Source organism: Struthio camelus, chromosome 2 (genome assembly GCF_040807025.1).
Source record: "Struthio camelus isolate bStrCam1 chromosome 2, bStrCam1.hap1, whole genome shotgun sequence".
NCBI lineage: Eukaryota > Metazoa > Chordata > Aves > Struthioniformes > Struthionidae > Struthio > Struthio camelus.
The window spans coordinates 24602076-24615765 of record NC_090943.1 but is presented as its reverse complement, the minus strand read 5'-3'; the positions used below and the strand labels follow the sequence as shown (position 1 = coordinate 24615765).

Below are 13690 nucleotides of genomic sequence, written 5' to 3'. Positions count from 1 at the left end.
CTGTAGATCTATCCTACTAATAGCGCAAGTGACTGGTATTTGTGTGCAATATCTCACAAATTCTAGCATGAAGTAGTTTTTAAAGTTATAGATCAGTATGTAAACAATAGAACAAAAAATGCCACTTTCCAGGAGATTTTTTGCAGTAATATACATGAAACATAGGTAACAGCATCAATGACCAGAGGATTTCTCAACACTAATGCAAATGGAAGCTGGGAGACAAAGCTGAAGCTTCATTGCTAAAAACTCTTCTGTTGAATATGAGGTACATGAGTAGCTGCAGCACTTAAGTAATTTGTTAGATTAAGTATTAAAGAGAAAAGATATTGAAAAGGCACAGGAAAATGAGCCTGTGAGGAAGAACTCCTTCCATCTGTTTTGCTACTCCAAGCAGAGAGACTAATTAAAGGATATTTTGCATTTTATTTTAGCAGGGGGTGTTTTGAAGTACGTTAAAAATATTTATTTGGCAGAATTAAAGACCCTTTACTGGAGAATAAAGAATAAAATAAAGCAAGATTGATAGAAATATTTAACAAGCAGAAACACTGTTAGCAGTTGCTTCTGAGATATGAACCAATACTATAGGAATTTCTAAGGACTGCTCTAAAGCCCTTAAAAACTAATAGGAAAATTCCCATTATATTCAGTGGACACTGATCATCCATATTAAGGAACTCTGTCACTGCAAACAACTAGTACTATTTGATCCTAGAATTTTTACTGTGGAAAACATATTCTCTTGCTCTAACATGAAACTTTGTAAAACTTGCAGAAAACTCTCATCTTTCAATTCACCATATTCACAATACTGATGCTTTCACAAAAGCTTTATCCATTAAGAAACCAATTAGTAAAAAATGCACCACATCATTGTGTTTTCCTTAATCTGTACAGAAAAATCCATAGAATGTAGAAGCAACTCAGCTAGTATTTTACCAGAGATATACGCTACAGTTCTAACATACACCATATAATTTAATACAGAAAAATCTCACCCAAAAGCCTTTAATCACATTGTAGAATTTTTACATTCTATAAATTGTGACAAAATAATTATAGAAATGATATTTTTGCATTAAGTTATATGGTTTGTTTCCATAAAGGAAACTATAATTCCAAGTGTCAGGTCACTTTTGTGCAGTTTCTATATATGTCAGATATTACCCATAGTACCCTATGGCACGGATAACTAAAAAGGGAAGGAAGCAGATGCTGACTTAATATCAAAGGTGGGGTTTTCCTTCCATACTAAACATCAAAAGTCCCCCTCTACTAACGGAAGATGCTAGTGACTGGGACAGAACGTTAGCTGAAACTGTTGCCACAAAACAATAGCAACAACACAAACAGATCACACACATTCTTTTTTACAAGATACTTTACATTTGCTACGTACAAAAAGCTTTACACAGTAGCACTATCATCAATTATTGTTTTATTACAGCACAGTCCAGATGTTCCCATTGAGACTGGGACCGCACGGGGTTATGTACTGTAGAAACCACGAAGTAAAAGATGAGCCTTGCTCACGTGATTGTACACTCTAAATAGAAAAGGCAGACTATAAGGGAATGTTTTACAAATAAAGCATCGCAAGACTAAGGGCAGACTTTCAAAGGTGGTAGGGAATCAAAAAGATTCAGAGCCAGGAAACTCCCAGTTCATCAACGGAAAATAAGTAGATACCTAGATACCTTTAAAACACTGGTCCATGGAGCAATATTCAGAGTGCCTACCTTGGTAATTTATGTGCCTATATCCAAAGAAGAGAGGCAGAATATCTATTTCGTAGTGTGGCCTACAATTCCCTAGGCAGAAGCCTAAGGGGATGAAACACAGGTCCTCCTTACCCTGCCTACCTCTCAAACTGGTGTCACTGATCAACCCAGAATGCAAGACTCACAAGGTGAGATGGAAAGCAAGCAGACAGGAGGTGGAGTCTACTGTTTAGGGATTATGGCATCTCAGCTGAAAGTGCCCAGTCTTGGATTACTTTTCTAGGAAAATTTCTACTTTGTTAAAAAAATGACTATGATTGATTGTTTAAAATGTATGAATAGTGCAGGGAACAGGCACCAGAACCCAGTAGCTAAGATGGCTCTATTTTGATGTGCTGGTGGGAGGGTGGGAGGAAGGGAGCCATCTGTATTACACGGACTTATCCCCAAATTGATTATGGGCAGCAGAACTACCTGGAGCATCCACAGCACTTAGCTTGCCTTCCCTGCAGGCCTTGACATACTCCACCCCTATCAAAGACTTGCTCCCCTTACCGTTTTACTTATCCCCCTTCTCTGCCAGTGTTGAGCTTTGCATGGCAGGGCAAGCTGCTCTGACAAGTCCTCTGCCTCATGCATTCCTAAGGCTTTTTTTCTACGGTCATAGCGAGGTACCACAGTCAGAGAGGAAGGCTTCTTCAGCCTCTCTGAGATCCTCATTTACTTTTTCCCAGTTTCTCTCCAAGTGGGTAACAAGAAAGCAAATATTGTTTACCTTGCCTTATAGTCAGTTTTACCTGACCTGACCTGAAGCACTCAAGAGGAGTCACTTGTTTGGCTATAAGCATCTATGTGATTGAAATTATTTATTTTTAATTTTGAAGAAGGGTACTTCAACCGGCTTTTAATTGGAAGAGTTTATATTTACAGAATCGGATTACTGAGCCAAATTCAGGATGATGTGGTTCCCTTTAAAAGACAATAAAAGCAAAGCAAAAGTAAAAGTCCCTAGACAGTAACATTAAACCATAAACTGCAGTTCAGCTTACGGTGGTATTTTAAACTGCTTCATTAGAGTTATTTCATCACTGCACCAAGATGTTGTAGCTCACATATAGTTCAGTGTATTTGCATTTGTTCCAGCACATAAAGGTAACTAGCTAATATTACTTCCCTACTGATAAAAAAAAAAAAAATTAGTAAAAAGGACAAGTTAACCACCTGCTGGGACGGTATGCATTTTCTTTGTATCCTGCTGAGTAATAAAAAGCAGAGTATGTGAAGTGTCAAGAGGTCGAATTAGAACTATGAGAAGCTTTGATAAAGGCCAAATAAAAGACTGGTAAACAATTTATTCTATTACTTTTATTGAACTGTTTTAGTCTGAATTGAAAATGTCCACCTTTTTCTCTTTACTAAGAATGGAGTCCCTAAGTTGATGGCAAAACTACATTTGTTAGGACTCACTGTGCATTTCTTTTTATTAGCAGTGGGTAACTTTAGGGTAGCTCAAATAATACCTACAATTTCTGTGTCCTGCCGGCAGCTCTAAAACGATGTGGGTATAATGGCAAGTGTCAACCCAGAAAACTTAAAAGAACTGCTGGAGCAGAAGGTCCACAGATCCGCTTTCGTAGGATGAGCCTAATCTTAGAGTCAAGCCTTATACCTTATAACAGAAACGCATCATCCCTGTTAACCTTTTTAGTATATGACTTAATGAGGTTTCTGGTACTGATAAAGAAATCACTAACTACCTCCTCTGTCCTTAGCTGAACAAAAACTCCCAAGTCAATTTGAAGTAGTCATTTCCCTCTTGCAGTTTTTTTCAGTTTTACTCTCCCTTTCAGACAAATATTTCTATTGACTGTATGTGCAATCCAGCATCTACAGACTACATATTTAATCAGACATGTTTATCAAGTAGAGCTTTTTTGTGTTTTGTTTTGTGTGGGAAGTTTAGATCTCAGAGAGAGTCATTAGATTTCCTTTGAGATACAGACTGGGAGACCACACAGGCCTCAACAGCAGTTTGATTATATTATTGATATAAACTGCGGTCTTAAAGGTACACAGAAAATATGAGACCTGCCAAGTAATCCCATGATTCACAGGAAATAACCTGCACAGGAAATAGTTTGGTACAGTGAGAAATTAACTAGCAAGTTTCCTGAAAGTTTAATGAGAGCCTGCTGTAACTTAGGTCAATGTTTTTCCACACTTTCATGTTAGCAATGCCTTATGGTAAGACTAAAATGAACCTGACGACGTATATCATAAATACAGGAATTTTTACCAAAATCTATGGTACTATGAGTAAATTTGACCTTAGAAGCTTGGAAAGGTTTCATTATTGTGAAGCTACTGTAGAGACTGTTGAAGCTTCTTTTTTGTTTTGGAACCGCAATAACATTTTTATTGCCTCATTACTTTTCTCTTTTCTTGTATCCCTAACTGTTTTGTGGCCATTAGTCACTGATGGAAAGCAATGATTTACCCCAAAGAAATTATTTAATGCGCTATATTTAAGCACTTAATATGAAACAATCACAAGAAAAGAACATGAAATAGACTCATCGAAGGGCAAAAGTATACAGAGCTCTTAATATAATCCTGGCTCAATTCTGTGCAGGCTTCCAAAGCTCTGAGCATGAGTGATCTTTATCTCCTTGACAGAAAGCTAGTATCCATATTCACTTACTAAAGTCCTGACCTTTTAAAGCTTTTAATCAATTCAAAGTTTGTAAGTGTTTTGTAGAACAGGACCTGAAATCCCAGAAAGCCTCATTAGGCATAACTCCAACTGAAGAGGCATTCTCCCTCAGGTAAGCACAATGCCCTTTATAACAACTATGGGCCACAGACACTGGTAGGTCCTCGGGAAGGCGTACTGATGATGCAAATGGACGGTCAACTAGCAGATGCTTGAGTGAGGAGCTAATGATATTGAAAAGCTCTTAAAACAGAACTGGGGCTATGGTCGGTCTGCACGTGGGAGGATTTATCTGCTTTTGAGAAGGGGAGAATGAATTGTTCTGCTTTTGACCTTTTCTGTCTCTTCCCAGCAGCAGCTAGCACTCTTTATTCACTGCATCTCTAACTGGTTCTGTTTCCTCAGAATATGGACATTCCCACTCTGCCACACTGCTTTGAAAAGATCTTCAAGAACTTATCCAAACTAAGATGGCAAGTATTCAGGCCACTGTGATTGCACAAAGGTAAGCAAGCCTATGTCAACAACTAAAATTATGAAAGCAGAAAAGCTAACAGAAGGATTTTGAGGTATAAAGCACCCGAAAACCTGTGCTTATTAATAAATAAACTTTTACTGTTTGGGTAAGAATCATCATGACTGTTCAATGACGCTTTTTGTCACTGTCACTTTAAATACTATTTCCTAAAACTTGAATTTCCTAGAGAGATTAGGGCATGTAGTATCAGACACGGCTTCTATGTATGTTCGGTGGGAGATGAATATATTTGGTAACCTACCCGTCATTGTTAACATCAGATACTGCAACAGTGTACCCAAAATAAGAAGCCATCTGGAAATAAAAAACAACAGATATGCATTCATATCTTAGATCAATTTTTAAAAGTTTTACTAATAAACGTCTTTGTTTCCATAGATATTAATTCTAAATTATAAAAATATTTTCTATATTCTTGAAACTACATTGATGAAATTATGTCCTCTAGAGATAAAATACTTCATCGTGCAGTTCCTTGACATTACCTGTTCACCAGTGAAGTTCTGGATAAAGGTCAGGTCTGAAGAATTAATAATTGAGACCTGGTAACAGAAAAACACAAAAAGTTTCAAGCACAAAAGGAGATGTTTGTAACACTGTAACATCACCACAAAACAATTTTAAAGCCTGAAGGCCAAGAAAGAGCACTGATTCTTTTCTCTGTTTCACCTGTTTTCCTATATGATCTTGGATAAATCACTAAGGCATTATGAATCTCATATCTCTCACGAGTAAAATGGGGAAAAGAGTATTTTCCTTCCTTACTAGGCACTGTGAACAGCAGCGTATTATAGACTACCACCTAATCAGTGGCTACATTAATTGGCATAAACACATGAACTTAAAAGTGATATATAGCTTTCTCCTCAGAAATGGGATGAATAAGTTCATATGCATCTCATGGGACGAGATACAAAGCATTTTGCATCCACAAAACTACAGAACGTGTTTGTGGCTGAGATCTCTCAGTTAGCCCATCACATTGTTCCTGAATCTTTTCTTCTGTGACAAAAAAGCTGTATCCACACATGTATATTGTTTTCGCCCTCCACTTCTAACTGTATATCATGACTCTTTGTATCTGGCATTCAGTATACGTAACTAGAATGAGCACTGAAAATAAACACAGGATATGAATAATCTGAACTTTGACTTCTCTCCATCATGGACACAAAATTGCACATAAAAGACTCTAGGCTGGAGCCTGATGACACTCTGGGTACAGATACACTAGTAATATTCAAACCATGCTTGTAATTGACTACTGAAAACATAGACTTCAGAAGGGAATGAAAGCTTAATATGCAAAGCTCAAGCCAGTAAAGTACTTCAACCCAGGTGAAGTACTCTTCAGCCTCTTGTCTGTATCAAAAACACCTAAGCTTGAGGGTGAAAGTCAGTGGCAATTACGCCTGAATGGAAGGCTTAGAGACACAGAATAGAGACAGAGAGACATAGAATACAGTACAGCTTTTAATCTTTAAAATAGTCTAACTGCATTATCACTATAAAATGGATAAAATATGGGTCCAGTACATACATAGCCAAAGTTCTGTGCTCCCCTTGGGACTCCAGCAACCAGCTCTGAAAAGATAAACGATGAGCAGTGAATAGGTGATATTACCTGAATGGCGCATGCCACATGCATCCCACACTACTTAAATCTTCCTTGATATATAACCCTTAGGATTTCAGCCTCTTGTCTGTATCAAAAACACCTAGAATTCACTTCAAGACACTCATTCACAAGATTTTAAAATTCATTCAGTGCATCTAGGGACATGAAATACTACAGCTTTAACTGTGGAATACATTGGTCCATAACTGGACAGAGGCCTATTTCTGCTTAGCTTAGCTTTACTTAGCAGAGCATAGTATAATAGAACTTCTAGTACAGTTCAGCTTGTTACCTGTGGATGGATCAGACCAGAACTAACTGTGGCACCACACACTATAGTACAGAAGCTAAACACAGCTGTCTGCAAATTCCCCTTTTTTCTGGCTGCACAATATTTTCTCTCATCTGCTATTCAACTTGTCCCACACCTTCATGTGTGTGGTTCGGCACACATAGCTGATCAGGTTTGGCATAGTCCATCTGAGAGTACAGCAAGCAACTTTTTGTGAGTAGTACAGGGGGAATTCATTGAACAACAGGAAATATTGAAACTAGCTGTTCTCCAGGGTGTGATTCTTGCCTGATGGCCAGATTTTAATGAACTAGTGGGGGGGAAAAAAAAGAAAAAAAAAGAAAAAGAAGAAAAAAAGTAAAGCTACAGCCTGCAGTCTTACTGTCTAAATTTTCCCTCCAGAAGATACCCACATCAGAAGACAGCACCAGGAGTCTCAGGCATCAGAGCAGCTCAAACATCTGCCTTTACTCCTGTTTAGTTTGTCTACTTGTTTGTGGAGAACAATGGTAGGTCAAGGGGAGATGCAAGTAGTAACGAAGGACTGAACAGGACACAGGACTATTGCTGGATCAGCTAACAATGGTGTTCTTTGTGCCAATCATTCATTCAACTTACTCATTCGAGAACCCTTATAAAACTGTGAGCATGTATTAAAAAAAAGGTGGCTGCAACCTTCCATTACCAGGGATACATCTCCTTTTTTCAAGTTACAGAGTTAGGCTCAAAATTGTGTCCTCTATTTCTTTTTGAACCTGTAGCGGCAAAGGATGGGAAACTCTAACTTCAAAGGGATTAAGCAGCAGCAGTTCTGGGCAGCTGGATCCATTTGCAGAAATGTACTGTTTCTATCAGTTTTGTGAGTCTGGACCATGTTGCTGTTCACCCTTTCAAGAAAGCTATCCTTCAAGCAAAACTTTATGACAGATTGTCAGTCTTACACAAGATACAATAACTCTTAAGGTATGAAACACCAAGGACCACCTATTTTCTCAGCTGAAATATATACTTGGAAATCCTATACAATTTCAAAACAATTTCTGAAAATAGATAAATCATGGAGAAATTTATATTTATAACTGATTATTTTTAACATACTCTACTAAATAGAGAGCTGTGACAGGAATTGTTCTACACTGATGCAGCTTGCAGTCATTATAAAACTAGCGTTTAATTTCTAACACACACACAAGTTTATTTTACAACTTAAAAATCTAACAACAGTCAGTTTGTTTTTAGTTCTTCTGCCACAGTACCTTGGGCTACACGTTCAGCACATCAGTTTAGTGTGGTTCAAGTCTTGTTGGTGTTCAGTTAAAACCACAGTGATATTCCAGGAACTGCTGCTGCTAATCCAAGACCCAGCAGAAAGGATTGCTCTGACTTTGCCCTTAGAGAAGAACTACAGAACTATGTTGCTGGAGCCTCAGTCTTCCATTGCAGTCTTTCCTGACCATATGAAACTAATAATGATTCTGTGTCACCTTTTGCCAGAGGGAACAACATGAACCGCAGTGTTTGAGCTAAATTTTAAGTTATACAGAGACATTCTGCCCATTAAAAAAAAAATAGTCATCCTATATTTTTGTTTAAAACCTCTTCCTTACTCTGTGTATGTATGTTGCTCTACTTTATCAAACTATGAATGCATCCAGTCCTAGAAGGTGGTGCTTTTGGGATCATGAAACATTTCAGGTGAAGGTTTCACAGTGATTACATTTTTAAGTAATGCTGTTGAGCTTGTGAGATGTTATCTGATTCTTTTGGGGTGAAATGTGCTTTCGGTGTATACAGACATTTCCAAACCAAGTTGCATCTGGCAAGCAAAGTGCTGAGGTCCAGCACTTCAGTGCAGGTGAGTAACTGGACTGTGGACCCAAAGACTGTACAGATTTGTACAGTTGGCTCCACATGTTACTACTACTGGTCACCAAACTGGCTAAATTAAGTAGCCCAGGTGGGTCCACCTTTGCCACTGTCACAGCTCTGACTGCAGAACAGACATACAGGCAGAAGGATACCGTAACAGGCACTTCAGACTTCCCAAAATTCTGCTCTGCCATGCTACACCTTCTAAGGAAGTATTTGCCTGTGCAGAGACCCCAACTGGGGAATTTAATAGGTGCACAGCCATATGGTCTCCATTCAAGTATATGGCTTCTTACCTTGTTCAGAATCTCCAGTAAATTCCCCAGCAGCCACTGAGTATCCTGTTTAAAGATAAATTGCAAACAAAAAAATTGACAAACTGTTTCTTTCCAGAAAAGATGCTTCTGCAGGGACAATCAGATTTGTCTGCTCATCTGATCACCAGAATGAAAAACTTCTGAATTAGTATATTAAAACTGAGTGGAGAAAAGAAAACTGTTTATCAAATTATCATGACTAAATTAACTGTAGGTCTCCAAGGACAATATATTTATTACTTTCCTCCCAAAATGAGCCATTAAAGCATTAATACTTGAACATTTATCTGAAAAACCTGCAGGAACAACAGTATTTTGTCCTAAAAGTTATTGCTGCTATTTAGGTTTGTAAATGTGTAAATATCCTGTTTTAGCTCTGTGTGGAAGACAGATTTCCAACGATGTATTTAAATACCTCCTGGGGTTTTAGTAAACCTGTAAGTGAGATAATTGTTATTGACAGAGTAAGGACTTTTGGATTGTATCAGTGATTGTAACTCCAGCTCTATGGGCAGAGACAAAAGGATGTATCTTTGCACTGAAATTGCACTGCATCTTTTCTATAATTATGTGAAGAAAGCCTTGCGTTATTCTCAGAGATATGTGACTATCAAGCAAATTCTTACAGATCAGTGCTAGTAAATGGTACACCTGGAGGGCTTTTTCTACTTACTACCCTGTATCTTCAAACCAGCTAGGTTATTACTTCAACTGCATCTTGCAACATCAGGGAAAAATTGACTCGTCTATTTAGGTAGCACTTATGAAATACTGTAGACCTAAATTTTCTTTTATTTGTTAAAAACTGTAGTCTTTAATTACTGTAAACTCAATCCATTTCCTTGGCATAAGAGAAGACCAAAACAGGAGAATTTTGTATTTGTGCTTACTTGTTTTAAGATCAAATAATACAAATAACACCCACTTAAGATCCATTTAAGATTGCATCCTTCAAACCCTGTCACTATGCATAATTTTAAGAATAGTCATAAACCTACTGAAGTAATTAGCAAATTATTAATTTGCTATTGTGCTTAAGGCAAAACATGAGTTTAAATCCTCTCAGGATTAGGACATCAGTAATTTTGGGTTTGTTTTCACATTCACATAAGCCTCACTAAGCTTTTAAGGACATACTGCAAACTGACATATAGCTTAGCTTACCCATGTAATTGTCATCATATGTGGGTTGTGCCACTCCTGTTTGCTTCTCTCGTGCCAGCTTCCTTAGAATATCCTTGAAGGAGTAATTTGCAATGATATCCGCAATACTTGCAGTGATTACCTGACCTGGATTCAAACAACTTCATAAATGAAAGGGACACAACGGAGAGCCAGCTTCTACAAAACAAGGCTCGCAGAACATCAGAACGGAACTGCAGGGGATAATGCGGCACAGATGCAGAAAGTAGATATCTTCACTCAATCTTTTTCTAGTATTACCCTGGGAGTCTCATGAGTTCATATAAATCAATATAACAAGGCATTTATAATCTATTGAACTGTCACAAGAACAACTCCAGATCCATTTCAAGGTGCTGATTCAAACCAAGAACAAGCTTTTTCAAGCTCAGCTTCTCCATAATATCTACCTTTTGATGATGTACAGTATAGATGTAGTAGACTAATGGAAGTGATTTCTCAGTGGAGAATTCAAAGCTATGCGTGCCTTGCTATCAGAATCAACTACAATCTTCCTTCCTTAATGTCAGTGCGAAAACACACATCAGTGGGGCTGGCGAGAGGCAGATTCATGGGCAGAGTATGGGAATCAGCTGTATCACACATATCAAAACAGGCTAAAGCAAAAACACCCTGCTATCCCTCTACCAGGCTTCAGCCATATGAGAAAGTATAGCTGGGAAACTACATTGTTCTCACAAACTACAAATATATACAGATAGCAGTAAAAAATTGTGGTCACTAACAAACAGCGAGAAAAGCTTTGAAAATATTATATTTACTGTATAAATATTAATTATTTTTAAAAGAGCAGTATTTCTAGAAAAAAGTCATCTTATTAATTAAATGACAAATATGCTAAAATACCAACATTAAAATAGTTATTTCTATTTGCTTCATCTCTTACAGAACCAATAGCCTTAATTTTCACGGATTTACTTTTACACTCAGTTGCTTGTTAAACAATTCTTCTGATCTACACCTCCTTAAGATGGACCGGAAATTAGTTATCTTAAACTGAGAAAATGATCGAAATCTAGAACAGCATTTTCCACACTTTATGCTTCACTTCTTAGATCAAGTTAACCAGCCAGATGAACATACCTTGCCAATAAAAACTACCAGGCCCGCCCACTATCAGGTCTCCATTCTACAAAAAGCAGATTTGAATAAAATTACACAACAAATGAACACAACAAAATTAAACATGCATGGGAAAAACAATTTAAATGACCAAAAGAGCATCAAGATCATGATAAAGGAGAATAGCCCTGATCAAGGAAAGGATGTAGGTGCACGGATTTTAATTAAAATCCATAGCTAAATTAAAGTTAAGATCAGTCTAGGCATCTTCATTTGAATTAAAGCCATAATTTTTAATATTTACATAACTTTCTAAAAATTGCCTATTATTTGCAACAAAACATAAAGTCAGCATAAAAGAGGGTTTTCACATTAAATGAAGTAAAAGTAATGTTTTATAGAGAAATATGGTTACGTCCAACTTAAATTGAGGCCTTTCTTGCTCAGCAATTAATAACATGAATAAGAACGTAGCTCCACAGCACTAATAACAATTGTAATAATCAAATACATGTAGGCTCCTGGTAGTGTAATAACGGCATAGATAATAACAGCAGCTGCAATGTTTATTCTCTGATCCACAATATTGCTACTGGAGCATCTTGTTGGTATATAGGAACAACTAGGTATTTCCCTTAAGCTCTCCCTCCATCACCTCCGCAAGTGACCAGTCTTACTCAAAGATTAGTCTGCCTCCAAATGCATGCTTATATAAACTATATTGACTTTAAAAAGCTACCTGGTTGCTGCCCATTATTTCCTGAAAGTCAGGTCTCTGGAAAGCAACTTCACTGGGGCACACAGAAACAGAAGCACAGATAATTCTTGAACAACCTGTGCCACAGTGCAATTGCCCAAACTAAAATAGACTGAGGAGAGCTAAACTGGAGTGCTGCTAACAGATAAACAGGTGCTGTTAACACTCTTTCCTTTGTTAATTAAACCAGGAAGTCTGAAGTTTGCAAAGAAGGACAGAATTTGCAACAACTTCATAAAATTTTTCACATGCACAAGCATGAGGATAAACTCTGGGTCACTGGGACAGTGTGTGAACATTTGGGATACATCAGAAGTACGCTTGGTCATAGAATTTCAGAAGCAGAATCTCACCTTGTAAAAATCTAAACTGAAACCTGCTTGACAAAAGCCTTGTCCTTCAGGATCCGCATTGCCTGCAATTATGAAGGTAAAAGCATCTTATTGATTTCACAGTGCATGTAGAAGACAGCTAAACACTCCTGCAGCAATAAAGCTATAAATGCAAAAGTACCAAAATAGGTGAAAGAAATGTGTATTCCTTTTTAGGAGAGGCAGAGAGAACAAATTAAGGCCTGTTATAGGACCCTGACCATGCAGTTCCCCCATGAAGATTTTTGCAAAATGGGATCAGTTACTTGGGACTTTCTCCTCTCATTGCCAAGGAAGGTCTCCAAGTACCAAGAATTTGGTCTGAATTTGGCTGCAGAAATGAAAATAAACAACAGAACAACAAATCCTAGAATGGCTGCCACAGCTTGCACTGCCATAAACACAAAACTCAATATTTACTAAGGCAAACTCAAAAAAATGCTGACATGGAGGATGGGGTCAGCACGGGTCAATGCTCAGACAACATCCTGGTTATCTGTAGCATGGTGAGGGAGAGGGGGTATGTGTTCTTCATGAGGCGCAGCCCTTTAATTGATATACTTTGGCTAAATAAGGACTGAAGGGTAATACAATATTTTGGATGCACATTTATACATGGAAAATTGTCCTTCCTGCTTCTGCCATTTTTATGTCCAGTTTCCAAATGTACAGAAAGTAGAAAATTCTTATAGAATTTTACAAACTGTGTTGGCATCCATTTTAGAGCTTTCATATGAACACTGGAGTGCTGAAGTCTGTAAGATCAGGAAACAGAGAGTAGGAATGGCCATTGGAACTATCTTTTCAAGAGGCATTAGCTTTTCAAAAAGCCACAGTGAGACATCAGCAGTAAATGAAAGATGTTATGGGCATAATTTCTTATCGATTCGGTTTCTTTCTGTACCTGCCCATCCAGGTGTAAGTCTTAGGCTATTAAAGGAAGACTTGGTAGCACAACTCAGTGTAGAGCTATACTATAAGAAAAGGAAAACCACAGAGCAACACTGAATGTATATGCAAATATCTCAGTTGCTTTAGGTGTGCAGATTTTCTGGTAGACCACAGAAAGCATCACTGGTCTACATTATTACACACCTGTCAGATGTCAGGAAAATACAGCGACATGCTATGATGCTGTCTCCAGATCTTCACATGAGGGAAACCTCTTAATTGTCTGTAGTAAAAGTCTGCATTTTTCTGTAAAATGCCTGTTACTTTCTTGGCAT

General features: G+C 37.7%; 1 protein-coding gene across 1 annotated transcript in view; it reads right to left on the bottom strand.

Annotated features, from left to right (window-relative positions):
* ITGA8 (integrin subunit alpha 8) overlaps positions 1-13690 on the bottom strand; it is a 110911-nt gene that overhangs the window by 80919 nt on the left and 16302 nt on the right. Inside the window, exons 5-11 of the mRNA XM_068934689.1 lie at positions 12447-12508; positions 11358-11403; positions 10236-10361; positions 9051-9095; positions 6516-6559; positions 5461-5517; positions 5217-5269 (exon numbers count right to left, since the gene is read on the bottom strand). Coding sequence (XP_068790790.1) covers positions 5217-5269; positions 5461-5517; positions 6516-6559; positions 9051-9095; positions 10236-10361; positions 11358-11403; positions 12447-12508 — 433 coding nt within the window. The remainder of the gene's footprint in view (positions 1-5216; positions 5270-5460; positions 5518-6515; positions 6560-9050; positions 9096-10235; positions 10362-11357; positions 11404-12446; positions 12509-13690) is intronic.